Source organism: Poecilia formosa, unplaced genomic scaffold (genome assembly GCF_000485575.1).
Source record: "Poecilia formosa unplaced genomic scaffold, Poecilia_formosa-5.1.2 Scaffold271, whole genome shotgun sequence".
In the NCBI taxonomy this organism is placed as follows: domain Eukaryota; kingdom Metazoa; phylum Chordata; class Actinopteri; order Cyprinodontiformes; family Poeciliidae; genus Poecilia; species Poecilia formosa.
The window spans coordinates 731,337-750,047 of record NW_006800210.1 but is presented as its reverse complement, the minus strand read 5'-3'; the positions used below and the strand labels follow the sequence as shown (position 1 = coordinate 750,047).

Sequence of the window (18,711 nt, the reverse complement as noted above, 5' to 3'; positions counted from 1 at the left end):
CACCCTTAAAATAATATTTACCTACATGTCTCCAAGGAGGTCACACTTTGACAATGCACTATTTGTAACCATCACTAAGCTTAATGTGCAATTCTGACTGGACATTTGACTTAATGGCAGAATTCGCAAAGTCCATTTAAACTGGTTGGTTCAACTTTCAAGCGCAAGTTTCAATAAGATTGAGTTCAGGGCTTACTTCAGGGTCATTCCAGTTGCCTGCAGGTAGGTTTGGGATCAGCTGAAACATTGAGTCCATGTTTCACCATTCCGTTTGATATTGTGAGGTGAAGATACAACATCTGACGGTAACCATCTTTCATTTCTTCATCCACTTTGTGCAGTGGACCAGTACCTCTAAAAGAAGCACATGCTGCCACCACCATTTAACAGTCTGGTTTTAGGACTAAGAGCTTCTCCTTGACTTGTCCCATATGTCTTCTCGTTGTGGCCAAATAATTTCATCTACATCTTCATATTAGAAAGTATTTGGCTTGTCCACATGTGCAGCTACAAATCTCTGTCAAGCTTTAATGTGTCGATTTTGGACAGGTTATATTTTGGATGACACTCGCTCAGTCCATGGTGGAGTAAAACTGGCTTCTAATGGTGTTCCAGCAGTTTCTAGTTCATGAAAAGCTTAAGACCTGGTGATTCCTGGGTTATTTCTGAAAATCCTGACAAACTTCCTTTCAAACTGAGGGTGACAGTTTGGAAAATGTGTACTTATGTCATTTGAATTGATATTCTTTGAACAACACGTTTCCTAAAATATATAAGTCTACAGTTCTTCTTAGCTGAGATCATTGGACTTTCTCATTTATCTAAATACTAGTAAAGCCATTGAACATTATACATAAATGTGTTTATATGCTAGCAAAGACAAACTACCAGCGAGAAACGTTTGTGTCAAAGTAAAACACATTTAAGGATCTTTAGTACCACTGATTCAAAAATCTGGTGAATGCAAAATATATTTTGGCTATTATAATTAATATCAACAGTGGTCATTTGAATTTTATCAGTTTAGAGTTTTAAAGTTGTTTTTAATGGTTAATTTGGTAATGAGGTAGAAAAGTTGCTCGTTTTTGTTTTTATTCTTTAAAGAAAACTAAATATTTTCAGAATTCTCTGTTGACTTGTGTTACATTTTATAATCGCATGACAAACTCAGATCACTTATTTTTGCAGGTTTCACAAATTATTAGTAACTTTTTATCACTATATGCCAACTTGTCCCTATATGTTCTTGACTGGATATGACAGAACACTGCATTTGATGCAAGACTGAATATCTTTAACCTGTCTGCTCCACATACTCGAATTTAAAGACCTTTAACAACAAATTAAAGATATTCACTTAATTTAAATAACATGTATGTATATTTCAGCAAGAGACAATAAGACAAAACACCTGAACGGCCATTAAACTCCACATTCCAAAAGTCAACTCCCATGAAAAAAAATAATAATAATAAAAAAATATATATACATATAAATAAAAAAACAAAAATACAAACTATGACTTTACTGGTACTGATATGTTAGTTAGTTTTAAAGGTCTTACCAATGAGATCAGCTGGGCCTGTGCCCAGGTTCTCTCCACGAATGGTCACTTTGGTCCATGCTGGTCCCTCCTTAGGTGAGATGCCCGTGACTAGTGGTGGCAGCCGTGCTGGTGACATTTTGGCCTGAGTCGCAGTGCTGCTCTGGACCAATCAGCAACTGGACAAGCAAAACATACAATGGTAAGAATTGGGTGGCATCCAAAATGCAGCCTCCTCGTAGAACATTATAGAATGTCCTGTTGGTCCATTTAAGTTAGAGAAAAGAACTCGACAACAAAACTAATTGAAATTGTTGCATACTTTGCTTCTATACAAACATTAGATCAACAAATGTATTCCCAAACGTCCATTGAAAAGTTGCACTAACATAAAAATGTGTGTTCAAATTTACACTGGACTACCCTGCACTAAATTCATATGTTTTACAATTTGTCACATCTTTTAGTTTGTTAGTAACTGGGAATAATCTGAAATGTTTTATCCTTTACTTGGCATCTAATCTGGACAAACTTTGAAAACTGATTCAGTTTCAAACTCTAATCTAAATAAGTTTGGAGGCCTTTTTAAAATGTTTGAACAAGTATGGGTTTATTTGTGGTCATCTGTCAGCAACAAAAAAAAGTAAATGAAAAATGGAATCAACCCAAAATTTAATGTAATTTATTTTAATATAAGATAAAGGACATCATTTAAACATAAAACCAATGGAAAAATACTTTATATTATTAAGACACATGGGTTTTTATCTTTTAGAAAATGGAATAATTAATAAGGCTTTTATAACTTATACTATTCTGATTTCTTTTTCATTTTTTCCATGTTGTGTAAAAACTCAAATAAGGAATCACTGGAGGTTAACACTATTACAATACAATGTATGAAATCAGTAATAACACAAACCATTTTATAAATTCAACAAGGATTTTTACTTAGTACTCATGCCAGATATTTAGACCTTTTTACCAAAATATGATCAGAATTTGGCTCAAAGTTCATTTCCGTCTCCAAACAATGTATGCATTGCAAAAGTTATCTCTCAGATATTAGCAAACACAGAGAAAGCGGCCAAGAACGAAACAGACAGAGAGCAGAGAGGATTGGAAGAATGTAAACCTCACAGCGCAGGATAAATAAACCTGGTCTGCCCAATCATTCCTCATAAGCCCACACAATACTGTACACATTCTGGTACCAAAGAAGGAGCAACCATGCAAATCGGTTCATGTTGGGGAGAGAGAAGGGTTTCAAATAAAAAAAAAATATGAAAGGAAGCATTTCAGCTGAGCAGATGTTTGCTAATAAATTACTGCCAGGTCTCTGACCAAGCTCAGCTTTGTGAAGCAACCCGAGATGGGCTTCCGCCCTTTCGCTCTGCAGCCAGAACACGTTCACCTCAAACAATGCAGGAGTTCACACGGATCGGACCCTTAGCTTGTCCATTGTGGTAACTCTCTGCACAGACTCAAAAATTAAGAATACGCAAGAAATATGAAATCTCACAGTCCAAAACTAATGTGGCTGTATGTGAGAGGCCTGAACTGATCCATAAGGAGCTCCAAACAGCTTACAGATATGTAGGTTTGCAATGTTCTGCAAAATTTGTCTAAATTTAAAGGAGCAACATTTTCAGAAAAAAGGAGGATATCCATTTTCCCAATTTTAGTTCTATGCTTAACAATAACCAGAGAAAAGAAAAGCAAAACTTGCACTCCGACACACACAGAAAGCTGATTCTTGTGTTGGCAACTTCTAAGCTTTAGAGTCAGTACCTGCAGCAGTATCCAGATATTGAAGCCATTAAATTATTCCATTAAAAACAAGGGACAACACTATAACTGCTGCTTCTAAGATAAATCAATGAGAAAGATGAGAGAAAAGGAAAAAAAAAAAAACTAGGAAAGTTAGAAGCAGAATTTGCCTCTGAGGAAGGAAAAACAATCACCAAGGTTGAAAACAAATGGACTCAAAAGCACACAGTTTCTCCTTGGAAGACGGTTAAGAGGAAATGGGTTTTAAATTCATCACCATATCCTAAACACCCACTTTTAAAAGATGGAAAAATGTAGGCAAATATGACAGATTTTTTATATTTTATAATTTCAAAACAAATTTGGACTGAATGATGACATGAAGTGGCAGCTATTATCCTTGACCAGCATCTAGTGGAAGTGCCAAACTTAAGCACAAAGAGGTGACGGTGTCGATAAGCTTCAGTTTGAAGCAAGCAATAATTATTGACCATTATTGACCTTAATGATATTATCTATAACTCAATATCTTGTGACACTCTACTTTTTCAGTGTTAGGGTATTTTAAAAGGAGGCCAAATGGAACTCAAAAGTTGGAAAAAGCTGTTTAAAAGGAAACTACAAGATAGCTCTGCAGATTCATCAACAAGAGGAATGCATATCAGCAAATCAGTTTTATCCTTTTGCGCTTTCAACTTCTATGAATGATGCTGAATTACATATCACAGAATTATTGATCTTTACATTCATAGAAGGAAAGCTAGACACAGTTCTGTTTAATATTATATTATGAAATTTCTTAAAAAATAAAAAATAAAATACTTCTCAAGATATAAATTGGTGCATTTAAATAAAATTGATTTGATTAAACACAACACAGAATCATAATACTTAGATATATCCTTAAGGAGTATAACACAACATACGTCAAGCTGTCATTCATTACAACTGTTTACAAAGTGAGAATCTGTCTTATCTCCCAGAACCAGCTTATGTTTATATAGACCATATCTAGACATCTGTGTCAAGAAATTCCCCTCAATGACTTATAACCTGTACAGAAGATATATAACAATGTCTGTAAGATGTTGCAATTAAAATATATTAGAATACATTTAAGATGTTAAACAAAAATTAAGAAATGTTATATTTACTTTAACTAGAAAAAAAAAGAAAAACAAGCACACAGTTTATTAAAAAGGTATCAAATTATGCATATGTGGCTGAGAGGATTAAAAAAAATAGAGGAAACTGCGACTTCTAAGGCACTTTCATTTAAAAGAACAATATTGCGAGAAAAAAAAAAAGCCAGTCAGAAACACAGACGCATGAAAGTAAGCAAGACTGTAGTGACCCAAAAATTGAGCAGAATAGGAACCTGTCCGAGGAATGTTCTGGAACAGCTCCTTCCCTGCCGGGACGCACCAACATCCCAAAGCTACAGACAAACCTCCAGAGGGATTTACCTCGCGCTGTTGCTGCTACCCTGCGCTTGTTAAGAGGAAATGGAGGGGCTCTGAATCTGACATGATGAAGATAAGGGGTCAACAGGCCTAAAACAAGAGCCTGGTATATCCTTCATCAATCCCACATGTTTGGAGCGGGAGTGGCGAGGAGAAGGGGTGGGGGGATGAGACCACAGCCCTTTTTTTTTGTATAATAATTCAGATTCTACTTCCAGGGGTATTTCTGTCCTATATAGTACACATGAACACACACACACCCGCGCACACACACACAGACAGACGCTGGGCAAAATGACAGCTCAGCGAGGTTTGCGTGCGAGGGGCCCGGGCTGGTGTTGTGTGGTCTGTGCGTATGCGAGCGTGAGGAAGAATCTGAAGAGAGTTCTGGGCAGTGCATGTGTGTGCATGAATGTCTGTAGATGTGTGCGTGTGTGTGGTCTGGGTGTGTGGTCTCCGGCGCGGGCCTGGGGAGAGCCTGCTGACGGCTGGGATGAGAAAAGAGCCGCTGTGTTTACTTTACTCTGGGGGCTGCTCATGGACACGGGAACACTGCCCAGACCCTTCTCTGCAACATCCAGCACGCACACACACACACACACACACGTGTGGAACATCACGCACGCTCGCACAAGGTACAGAGTCGCTAGTAACGGGACTCCTCATGTCATGCATCACCACAAATACCCTGCTAACAAGGTCAGAGAAATTGTAACTTTATTCAAACGGACGCTTAACTGCAAACTCTTTTTTTTCTTGCCGTTGAGCAACATGAAAAGGAAAAGAATCCCCAACTGGAACCGTTTAAGGGGGCAGCATCTTCCTAAAAAGGGATAAAATGACGAGCCTCTAGGGGGCATTAGAAGATGATAAACCACTTTGTTCTAACATGTGTCAAGCCCCGACTTTTTTCGTTGGCTAAATTTACTCATAGGTTGTTTTTAGCTTCCTTTCTACAGCAGGAATCCCTCAGAATCATGATGCTGCCACTCTCCCATGTATCACTCTTTACTTTCCTTTGAAGGTCACCAACACCAGAGTTGCCTCTAATTATACAGCAGCTGTTAGAGAAAACTATGCAGAGTATTGTTTAAATAGAAATTGTTCATATTGTTGAGTAGAGGATTAACATCTTTTTAACTTGCATCTAGGACGGAAAAAGCAGATCATTTTTGTTGAGGTTAGGTCAACATTCAATTTTTGAACATGAAGAATAAGAAAAAAGATTCGACTGAACTATAATGACGAGAAATTACAAATTTACTCGTCTGATTTTTTTTTTTATTAGTACATTAATTCAATGCCAAATTAATCTATGGGTTGAAAAATTGAAGATAAGTTCATTTACATATCATTTGTAAAGAAAACTATTATTTTGATGATTTCCTTTACTAAAGAATTGAGAGCTTTTTTTTTACATAATCTTAAAAAATATCAGAAACAACTCAGCTTGTTGAATCACAGTGTGCTTTAAAAAAATGAGACTGAAACAATTCATACTTACAAAAAAAAGAAAGAAAAGAAAGGTTCACTAAATTTTTATTTAAATAACTTATCATAACAAATCCAGACCTGTAAAGAGTGTAACCACATCCATATCTAAAAGATAGATCAACTTATTAGCCAATTACTAGATTTTTTGTTGGTTTTTTTTATTTTTATTGTTGTTTTTTTATGATGTAATGACCATTCAGCCAAAGATAGAAATAGATTTTTGTGGATTGGCTTTTAACTGATGATCAAAAACTGGAAAAGTCAAACTTTTTTGTTTCCGTTAAATGGATCAAAACGGAAAACTGGCACTTCTTTCAGTTTGTAAATGCCTAAACAACCCACACGTTTCTTAGTATTCTGTTTCACCTTAAGTAAAAAGCAAACAAAAGCGAGGAATATGTGTTTCCTTCAACATCAAGAAAAACATCTTGCATTCTCTATTTTGTATTAAATTCAAAATGACAATTTCTATCAAAGTGCCAGTGGTTTCTGTTAAGGTTAGTGTTTCTTGAGCTAAACATTGGAACTAAAGTCATGTTAAAATGAATAAGTTTATATGTGTTACAGACCTTACAGTGACAATGAGAATCAGCAGGTCACTCTGCAAAAAACAAACAAAATAAGGCCACCAAAAACCTGAATCGTGTAGTTCCAGCCCATACACCCTTTTCTTCATAGAAGCGCTATGAAGCGTAATGCTTTGCAGGGAGGATCAGAAGAGTATTTGATAAAAAGAGCAAACGGCAAATCAAGAATCCAGTTTTGACATCTGTTTGCTTCTTTTACTCTCACACCCACATTTAAGTTCTGAATAATAAACTATCTTGATTATCTCAGATTGTCTTGATTATCGGAAAATGTTGCTTCCCACAAGATGCATGATAAAATTAGACAAAATTAGTGTATCTCCTTTTAGCTCTTGAACGTGAAGGATGTGCTACATTCACTGCATTAAAAATACAAATGCTACTAAAGCAATAAGATGATATATTTAGTTGGGCTTAGCATTTTTTCTGCCATTTCAATTATTTTTAGATAGAGAAACATGTGCATAAACAATCATTATGGATAAATAAAAGTCTTGCATGGATTAAATTATAGATTTAGTAAAACCTGGCAACAATAAGAAGGATTTTTCTTCTGTTAGACTCTCAATGCAATTCTAACCGCTTCATATTTTCCTCTGGCTATACTAACTCTTAGCAACAACTAAAAGAATACCAGTATTGTAGTAAGTGAAGCATCAGATACTGTCTTCAGAATTGATTTCAATGACACTGATTTGAATTATTCTAACATCAAAACATGAGAAACTGTAACCACACAAATAAACAAATTTATCTAAACTAGCTGACCCCCTATAATCGCAACACACTCTACCCAGTGCCCCGCGACGTTGTCATGAATAAGGCGTTCAAATTTTGGATCATTTAGCCCTTGGAGCTAAAAGGTGACTCACATATGGCAATGATTGGCATAAATTTGTGCTGGAGTGTGAGTGTAAGCGAGTGTGTGATGGGTTCAGCGGGCACAAAGGGACCCATTTAAAACAGCTCATCACCCTCAATCCATCCCCCTCTAAGCACCACACACACACACAGACACGCACCATTTTGCTCTGTGCTCCCCATCATTACATAAACACTAGATTCCATCAAAGATCCCTTCGACTCCTCTGAATGCACAGAGCCAACCAAACATCTCCCAGCCTAGGATGACTGGGCCGACCCTAAACAATCTTCTTCACTGTTCGCTCACAACCACGGTGCTCTAAGATGTGGACAGCCTAATGTAGCCGATAGCCAGAAATTGACCATAATATGTGTGAACTGTATCAGATTCCATATAAATGGGCTCCATTAAAACAGACTGTGCACAGTCTGTTTGGAAACTTGTTCAGTGACTGCTGACCGTTTCTTCAATGACTCAGCATCTCCTCTGCAGAGCAGCCAGCCTGAAAGTTCATGGAGACTCTTCATAAAGACAAACTGATCAGATGTTTGCCTCTGGCTCCCCGTCCTACCAGCATCATATTTACCCACAGGCTCTGTTATGTTTGGGGCTATCTGTTTGTTTGTTTGTCGGTCTCCAGCGCTTCACTGAGTTAGGCTTAATGAAGTGAAGTCGCCAATTTCCCAGATAAAAAAAATCTTGAAACAATAAACAGAAATATGAAGAATAGGCCTGCAACTGTAAGAAAATGTTTTCAGAGGATTAGGAGGCTGGAGACAGGCGGCTCTGCCTGGTGACGAGGCTCAGTGGAGCAATCTGAACCTTGGTGAGCCGGGCTGGAACGTTGCTACCCCGGTTGGTTTATGTAAAAAAAAGAAAAAAATACAAGCGTGAGAAACATCCAGAGTCAAAACAGAAGCGATGTAATTAATTATGGAGCAGAAATTCAATATGTTACAGCAAAAATCTGTACTTCACAACAACATATAAAATATAACAAAAGAAGGAATGTTTAAATTGACAGGTTTATTACTTTCTCTTATTGATAGGGCTCTAACTCATTTAGACGTATTTTTTCAAAGAATGCTTGAGTATTATTCAAATAATTTATTCTTAATAAAATTCTCTTTTTCTGCTTTTCTGGAATAAATTTAGTCACAAACTGGTGTTACAGATAAACTGAATTAAGTTTATATTGAATAAAAGTACCAGAAATACATTTGTTTCTTACTTTGCTTGTGCAAGTGACTCAAAAATTATTTGACTATTAAATTAGAGAAGAAAATGTGAATTAATCTCCTATTAAAAAAAATTAGAAAAACCCTACCTTTAAATTTTAGATAATTTGCTCAGTGAAAGTACAATTGGATAATGAAGACGATGAAGAACAGGCCTGCAACTGCAAAACTTTCTCTTTTTTTAACTTATGAATTCCTTTTTTAATGGGTTTTTAGAGCCACTCTTCAAAAAGGTAACATGACACATGAGAACATGCCCTTCAAATGAGACATGCAAGATATGCTTACTTTGTTGATCTTAAGTTAACAAATGAAAACAATTAACCTAAACTTCCCCATATCTACAGTCACAGCAATAAGAGAAAGGATTAAAACCAAGAAATGAGTTGGTGGATTAAAACCCTTTCATCAAGAAATCAGTTAGTGACTTGGACCGGTGACAAAAAACACTGGAGAAGGACCAGTTTATCTTCCCACCATGTGCAGTGAGCAGGTAAGGGATGTAGCATAACTTCTAGAGATCGAACGAAAGTGCAGCAAAGAGAGGCATCTTGGAGTCACCAAGTCTCCATAGTAATTGTTAAATTAAAGCAACATGCCAGCTGGTTGTTTGCCAGAAAAAGTTTTAATTTCCCTACTACTACAAACTTAAACATGTGTAGTTTGATAAACTCTACTTGGACTTTTACTGAAAGCAATACTTGAAGAGATTAAACAAATTTACGCAATTCAGCAATGTTAGATGAGATTTGTGTAAAGCAGGTTGAATGTGAAAAAACACCTGATGGACATTGTGAAATAGAGTAGAGGGTCTGTGATTCTCAGAGTCTGTTACTCTCACAAGCGTTCTAGAAATATTGTTCAAGCGCATGGCATCAGGAGCTCTTTAAAACAAGACACAGTAAATGAAAATCAGATGGGATTCTTACTGGATGTCTTAAGATTAATGTCACAAACTATATGACAGAATCTTGAAAGAAATTCTACTGAAAATTCTGTGGGATGTGTTGTTATCCTCCTGGTAAAAGGGATGCAATTAAAACCAGGGATGTCAATAACCACAGCATTGGCAATTTAAAGCACAAATAAATACAGGGTACTACATTTCTTTGGGTGAAATTGTGATGCTTCAATGAGTATATGAACTTATTTTTAAGTTGTGAATAAATTTCAGTCTTCTGTTTCTCTGTCTGTAAATTCAAGGTTCACTGTATCACAGGAACCACAGAGTGAAGACCAGTGGCCTGGTAAGGCTTTTAGCTGGGTCGAGGCAACCAGGTGGGGCACACCGCAAAGAGTGCAGGGGGGATAGAGGGTTAGGGTGAGTTTGGTTCGTAAATAGGGCTTGGCCTGACCCCCGTCACTCAATTCACCCCGGCCTCAGCAGAGCAGCGTCACTGAGGAAAGCCTCAGAAAATACAGCCCACCACATTCCACCAAAACAAACAAGCAGGGCCACCCAAATTTTTCAATTAGAGCCCCAGGAGGGGACAGGAAATGGATCAGTGTAGCCTTGCCCCTGAGTTTCTCCCCCTCCCCTCCTTCTTCCCTCTGACTTAGGAGAAGTGGAGGAGAAGGTGAGACAAAGTGCTCTAAGTGTGGCCCTGCTAGCATGGATATAAACACAAATCACAGACATTTGTAGGACACAGCCCCAGCTTGCTGTGAACTTGTCAATCATCCGCTCTCTTTCACTCTCAAGTCCAATCAATCTGTTGAGCAAACACACATGCTGAAGTACTGTTTTCCCTGGACAAACCTACTTAAAGAGCCTATGCTACAGCAATATTTGACTAAGGAACACAAAAAGGGATTAAAGAAGCGCAAAACGTGTTGAGACTGAAAACACTACACTTAATGAGCCTGAAAAAAGAGACAAGACTTTATACAATAACAGAGACTCTTAATTGAAAAAGTTCATAGAAGCAAGATCACAGAAGAAACATAGCTGTTTTCCAAAGAGGGCATTGCTACACCACTTCTAAAATGGTCAATAAACTTTAAATTAAGTTTTTTTTCTGTAGCAAAACGTAAACATTTTTATAAGTTCCACTTTAATAAGCATGATTAAGCCATGCAATGTAAAAACTGCTTATATAATTACAAAAGATTAAATTATGATACCGTATGTATATGAAGAGTCTTGTGTAATTTACTAGACAGATTTATCAATGACCAAAATAATCAGTCGCTGGGAGAACTTTTAAAATTCAACATGAAGGAATCTTTAATTCTAGACTCTAACAGGTAAAAATAGTGCACAAAAATCCATGTAGGACAGCGAAGTCCTAGCGCAAAAATTCGTGATAGGTGGACAGAGTTTGGCGCTGCAAGGTTGGAAACCTTGTCCTGTTAGGCGACGGGGCCTGGATAATACCCGTGTTAAACAGACGGTAGAGTCCGGCGACGACAGGCGCTTAAATTCCGTAACAAAAGTATGTTTTTATCTTTTTCTATTCTTTTCTTTTATCTTTCTTACTGTTTATTCAATGTCACATGCTGTTTTTATTTTGTTTTTTAATTATGTAAAGCACCTTGAAATGCCTTGCTGCTGAAATGTGCTATACAAATAAAATTTGATTGATTGGTTTAACAATCGCTGTACCGCAGAAAACTGACCTGAAATTAAATTTATGTTTAATGGTTTTATCTTATCATGCACAATTGACAATAAAGAGACTTAATAAATTGGTTTGTCCATGTACTCTTTGCACAGTCCTCAAAAATATGGATGTAAGGTTATTTATCTATTAAAGGTTAACAAAAACTATAAATTCATCATTTATGATACACAGTAAAATACAAAAAGCTAAATTTATAGATAATGAAACTGTTAGGATACCATTTCACCTAAAAATAGTGTTAGTACGTCCAGATGAGATAACTTCAGTGAGACGCTTATGTGTGTTATGGATTGTCAGCTGAGTTGTAATCTGCCTAGCCATATTGTAGTCATCTAGAAATGCCTAAATATTTGTAAGCAAACGGTTTCTTTAAGACAAATCTTTTGGCAATGACTTAGCAAGCACCCCGCCGAATTTACCATGGATCGTCCACAGAACGTCAGAAGCAATCGATATATTCTGTTAAAAAGAAACGGCCCCAGGACATTAAGATTTTATAAAATTTGAACAGAGTTTGGCATAGCTAACGCTCCTGTCATAAACTTTTAGCGAAAGGACAGTTAAACCACTTCAACTCCATTACTTACAAACACTGCTATGTCATAGTCAGCTCAGTTTAGGATATCAAAATTATTCATGGGTGATTTTAAATTAAAAACATCAAAAACAGCCGCTTTGTTGATTAATTTGAGAGCTAACGTTAGCGTAAGCTAACATCCGCTAGACGAAGCTAGTAGGTCAAATCCATGTCAAAGAAGAGAGTCAAGTACTGTCATTCGACTTGGCTGAAATCCTACTAAAGTTTGTAGTCCTCTAAATTGCGTGATATAATCATTATCATCACATTATAAGAAAAGAATGACAAAATATTGCATAGAAATTGGAACTCACAGCTCAAAGAGGCTCGTCTGCAGCGATTGCTTCCTGTTTTCTGTAACAACTTCCGGGCAGAGCCTTCAAAATAAAACACGTGGAAAAGTTTGACCATTTATAAATTCTTTTTGTAATACATATTTGGACGAATCAATTAAATCAATATAAAGCAAAAATGGACTAAAATCATCTATATTTATTCACTTTATTATTAATTTTATCTGTGATTAAGAAAGTGAGCAGATAATACATTTTTATTACACAGTCTACAATCGGAATGAAACGGATGTGTTTTATTGCCATATGCTGACTAAGAATTTTTTTACATCAAATTTTACAGACTGCAATAAATAAATTCAGAATTAATGTCACATTAATTTTGAAAGCATTTTTTTTAATTTGTTGTTTGCCTCAAATACACATTCGAATGGTTAAACTAAACTATTTTAGGTAATCTTATGACAAATGTTATGCATCTTAACAGAACAGAGTCTTTGCAACAACAACAAATAAAGAGAACCTGCATTTTTCTCAGGAGAATCTGACGTCCTTCGTGCAAGAACACTGGAGCCCAGTGGGAGCTCTGCTCTTTCCTTGTCTCTCTTTTCACGGTGCATCACTGAGGTATTTCCACTTGTTCTGGGAAAGTCGCAGCATCATTAGAAATGCAACAGAGACCACCCAGGCTCACACTGGAGCACCGATACCATTACATTTATCTCACCAAATTGTGCAGGGCAGAAAGACTTTCTGTGATAAGGCAAGGCCCAGTCCCCAAGGAAACCATATTGTCCAATTACACGGGGTAATCTGATAATTGAGGGATCAAACTGTGACTTGGGAGCTTGCACAGATGCTGATGTCACACAGAGGCTGTTTGTCTACATAAACATCTACTTAACAGCAATGACGATGAAAGATTTTGATCGTATTCTCAGTGGTATAGCCATTGCCAGTGAATGAGAGCATCAGTGGTACATCACATATATCTTGTGGTGAGGCAACAATCTAATGTTGACCTATTTTACTGTATACTCATACCCATTGAACTTGTCCACTTTTAATTTTGCTACAATCACAGGCTGTGATAGGTCTTATTGGCATTTTATTTAAAAATGGCTGTTCTGTGAAAACCTCCCAGGTTTTTTTTTTATAGAGATCATTACTGAACAAACAGAATCATGAAGACCAAAGAACACACATAAAGCTCCAAACACCTCATACAGCACTGTTCAATGCATTGTCTAAAAATGGAAATAGTATGGAACAACTCCAAGCCTATAAGATTGTTCACTTAAGCTCTTCACTTAAGAGCAAAAATCAGTGATGCAGCCAATAGTTCCATAACTTTGCAGGAGCTGCAGAGATTTACTGCTCATGTGTTAGAATGTTTTGATAGAACAACTATTAGACTTGCTCTTCAGCTTGGATTAGAGGTAGAGTGGCAAAAAGACAGCTGTTGCTGGAAGAAAGTAATTAGAAATGAATAAAGGGGAGATATCAAAATTGTGGAAAACTGTGCTTTGGTCAGATGAGAGAAAAATATAATTTCCTGGCATACATGCAATAATGCCCTGTCTTGGGAAAAGTTAATGCATCTTGAACGTACCGCCTCCACAATGAAACAAGGTGGCGGCAGTGTTTCTTCATCAGTGACAGAGAAGCTGATCAACATTGATGAAAAGGTGAGTAGAGGTCAACACAAGGCAATCTTAGAAGAAAACCCATTACAGACTGAAAAACTGCAGCAGGGCAACAACCCTAAACATACAGCCAGAGCTTCAATTCAATGGTTTATATAAACACAACTTTTTAAATGGCTGCTTGTTTTAAACAGCAATTTAAAAGAAAACATTTGAATTCATGTTCTTGTGTTTTTCAGACAGCTTAGGTTTTCTGGACAGGTGTCCAGGTGTTGTTATGTTAGGCAGTGATGGCAATTTAAGTTGTTACCATGACCTCCCTCACCCCTGTCTAATCCATGTCCCGTAATGGCACATGCTGCGCTGGCACCGTTGCTCATCCCTCAGCCCTATTGTTCATTGTTTGTCTCCTCTAGTTTTTCCCATGGGCCCCTGGCCAGTGAGAGGAAAAGGTCACTGTAAATATTGCACTGAAATCCCTCCTCCCACCTCATGCCGGTCCTGAAGATGGAACAGACGAGCAGTGGGTGAGCACTTCCTTCCTGCACAGGGCATAGCAACTGTAACACATCAAACAAGCAGGAGTCCTTCAGTGTCAAAGATGGCTGCTGGGAGATCGCATGCTCTGTGTTTACATTGTATTAACCTGGGGGGTCCCAACCTTGGTAAAGAAAATTACAGTGTCATATTGGTATGTACAGATTTTCTATCATGTCGGCCTTTAATTATGTATTATTTCTTTCAATTGCCCAGTATGAAGCCAGTCACTGTCTGTTTTATGTGTACCACAAAAATTTAAAAAATGTATTCCTAGGAGACTTACTATAGCTGAGGAACGCTGACCCAAGCATGGCTAATCTCTTGCCCCGTAGTGCTGCTGTTAATATAAGACGAGAGGATTTTAAATAAACCTCTGATATTTAGATTTGTTTTGTTTCTGAGTGCTGTTTTATCTGCAGTAGCTCTCTTTTCCTGGAGAATCTGGACTCAGGAAATCCAGGCCTGTGCCAGGCTTAAGTTTGGAAAATCACCCAGATGAACAAAATGCAAGAATTAAGAAAAACAGAGGCTTTCAGACTGAATGCTAGCACATTGCTTGCCTCAGTGGAAGAATAATGCAATGAACATGTATGGCCTTAAAAGAACATTTAGTAGATATCCTAATTTAAGACAAGTAGTCTGGTTGGAACATAGTGTAACTTCTTCGGATGGTTAGTAGCTTTTCTAAGTGCTAGTATTTTTATTTATTTATTTTTGTATATAAAAACAAAAGCAACCTGAAAATCTTTCATAATACCATACCACAAAGAGCCAAACTAATTCTGGTTCAGAGTTGAAGATAAACATGGGCTGTTGTCTGGGCCCCCAAAATCCTAGAGGCCCCACAGAGTGCCATGAGAAACAATGTGGCCTAATACAGAGGTCTTCTGTTTTGCTTTTTTGCACAAGTTTCATACTAAGGTAATGAAAAGTAATATCAGCCATTGATAACCTGACTAAATATAGAAAATGTAGCTTTCAAATTGTGATTTCATTTACTAAAGGAAAAAAACTTGTCAAAGTCTACTTGGCCTCATGTAAAAAGATAAGCCACCAAAATTGAACAACAGTGGTTGTGTATCCTCTTACATCAGACATAAAACCAACAGAACATGTTCAGAAAAGGAACATTTTATCAACAGTATAACATGGTGGTGATGTGATGCTCTGAGGCGGCTATATTCGTTCAGGACCTGGACTATTTGTAAGTGAGGGAGCCACCAACTTTTAATCAGAAAAATCCTGGAGGATTATGTCAACACTGTCACTTTTCATTTCACAGTCTGAATTTACTTGTTTATGTTAAACCTAAATATATAGTGTCAAAATGGGCTCCTCCAAAAACACTTCAAGAATAACATAAAATACCACAGAGGCAAATGTGCGGTCAAGATTGCTAACTGTATCATGTACTTAGGTAAAGTGAAAAACTGCATTCTGTAAAAGAGCAGGGATGAGGAGACAAGTAAAAGGGTGTTGCTATTTCTAGTAAAGATAAAAGCTGTTTGTAACACAACCACTGTGAATATACACCCTAATAAGAATTGCAAAGAAAATGCTGGAATAAGGAAGTAGATTTAGTTACTACTAGTAAAAATGAAAAGCTATTGCTGTTCCTGACAAGTGCTTTGTGAAAGAAAAAACATTCCATTGTCAACGAAGTGGGACTGAGCTACATTAAAAGGCTTAATAATCAATAAATCTGGTGGATAAATTGATGACCTTCCTATGGGGATCTATCCCTCCAAAAAAAAAAACACTGGGAGTTTTTCTGTATATTCCTCAGAATTTAAGTGAAAGGTCAAATGTGAGTATATACTATACAGCATGTGAATGTCCAATTCACTGGATAGTAATTAGAGTTAAAGTTAATTACAAATATGAGTGCAGTTTGGTTGCTGTGATTGTTATACCTTTTAGATCATACGTAGTAGAGCCTATTTTATGCTACCCCTACAAGTAATAATAACTGTATGGCAGGCACTGCAAACATCAACACCCATAATTAACTGAACCAAAATCAAATGAATCACTCAGAAAATATTTTGGAAAGAGATAAACAACTTGATCAAAAATCATTTTTAATTATAGAAAAATGTAATAAAATAATAAAAATTGACATAAAATGTAAGTGGTGCCCGTTTTTCACGATTTCCCATCGGCCCCAAATTTACAAACTCCACCTCTGCCAGACAATAGATACAGAGGTAAATGTTGTTTGCATTTGGTTGTTCAGTTTGTATTGAACGGTATTTCAATATTCTGTGTTTTCAACATTAAACAATTTTAAATAGATTTAATAAAACGCTGGCAATATGCTGTCACAGTGAAAACCTGCATTTATTTTATTATAACGCTGTGCTAAAATTATAATGCTGGCTGATGTAGAAATGGATTGAGAAAAAGCAATATTTGGTGTTATTTCTGTTTCTATGAAATATCCAAGGTATTTATTTTATTTTGTTTTGCCAAATATATTTTTTAAATAATCCTTTTGCAGCTGCAACACTTAAAATTACCAACAGCTAATTTGCCTGTCTTAGTTTATGCAGATGTTACATTTAAAAGCAGTTTTATGTCAGATATCATCAAAATGCTAAAGACTTCTAATAATAACACAAATCTAAATATTATTGTCTGCCAAACCTACACCACAAAATTTAGAAATCACATAAGGATAAAGTCAGACTGGAGTCTCAGGCCGGCCAGCAAAGACTGAAAGGATCTTGGAGAATTTTAGCAGGGATGTGAGAGATTTTGAGAAAGAGAATGGGAGGGTCAGAGAGGGTATAAAGGGGCATTTTCCCAAATATGTTCAGGCTTTTACCACCCAGGTTAACATAACATGTTCCCTGCCTTCTCATAACAGCTCTCCCTCAGCCCCCCCAGGCCAGACAACAGGCTACTGTGTCTCAGGAGGCGCAGTCCGGATCAGTTCTGGAGGCTTTGGAGAAACACTCTCTGGGAAAAAAAAAAAAAAAAAGGGAGGCTTTACAAGCAAAATAGGAAGAAAACAAAACATGGTAAAGATGACTCTGCATTAGTGCTTCTTAGGCATCTTTGTTTTCTAAATGTTTGGTATGTAGATGGAGTTTGTTGCTCATCCCCCTTAGAATGGAAAAGAAACAGACTTCCTGCATCTCGGCAAGCTGAAGCCATGGAAGCGTGATTTGATGTGGCAGGCTGGAGCATATTCAGACCTTTATTTTTGTTTATAAACAGGTGGAGGTGGTTAGAGTGGAAGGTTATTTATGTTTTGGATTTGGTTCAGGCTAGTCATAATTAGCAGGAGAGCAAGAAAGAAAACAGCCACTGACAGGGTGATGTCATGCACTCTGCTTCCTTTTCTTATTGGGTTTACTAACATCATGATGCCATTTTTTTTTACATCCTTTAGGGCACATCTGCATTGCTGGTGTATCATTTAATCCACCCCTATTTAGGATATTATATTATTCTTACTACATTTTGGATTGCAAAAAGACATAAGATATAAATAATGTACTTTAAATGTCTAAGTGACTTTCAATAATTCATTCTAAATAAATTTATAGTGTTCCTGGCATTAAAAAATATACATTTCTTAAGATTTAAATAAAAGAAGCTGTCAAAGTGAATTTGTTCACACACTTTATAGTTCCATTAAATGCTGAGTTTTCTAAAAACACGAGAACTATAATTTTGGATTGTACTGAACCCACTATTAGGGACATTACGGAATTAATATAAAACTCGTAGATTAAAATGACCACATGACATTAAACGAAAATAAAATAAAATCATGTGAAAGGAAGAGAAGGTCTTAACTTCCCTGAGCCTTCTAAAGCCACACATGAGTTTTCTATCCCGTGGATTTGCATGTGAGCATTCAACACACTGAGGAGAAAGTCAGTGAACATTAACTGGACTTACTGTGAAGCACATTGGCTCTCAAACCTATGATTTAATAATATGTTCTCATTTCCGCTGGTGTATTGGTGACAGCGAGGATCCAGGCTCTTACTGGACTGAGTCCTGAGTATTTTTGCAGCATGAATATTTTCTCCATAAAAAAAAAAAAAAAAAAAAAAA

General features: G+C 36.7%; 1 protein-coding gene across 1 annotated transcript in view; it reads right to left on the bottom strand.

Annotated features, from left to right (window-relative positions):
• The window catches only part of exoc2 (exocyst complex component 2), a 53,658-nt gene extending 41,092 nt beyond the window's left edge, over nt 1-12,566 (bottom strand). Inside the window, exons 1-2 of the mRNA XM_007570975.2 lie at nt 12,476-12,566; nt 1,565-1,722 (exon numbers count right to left, since the gene is read on the bottom strand). Coding sequence (XP_007571037.1) covers nt 1,565-1,682 — 118 coding nt within the window. The 5' untranslated portion in view covers nt 1,683-1,722; nt 12,476-12,566. The remainder of the gene's footprint in view (nt 1-1,564; nt 1,723-12,475) is intronic.
• Between the last annotated feature and the right edge of the window lie 6,145 nt (nt 12,567-18,711).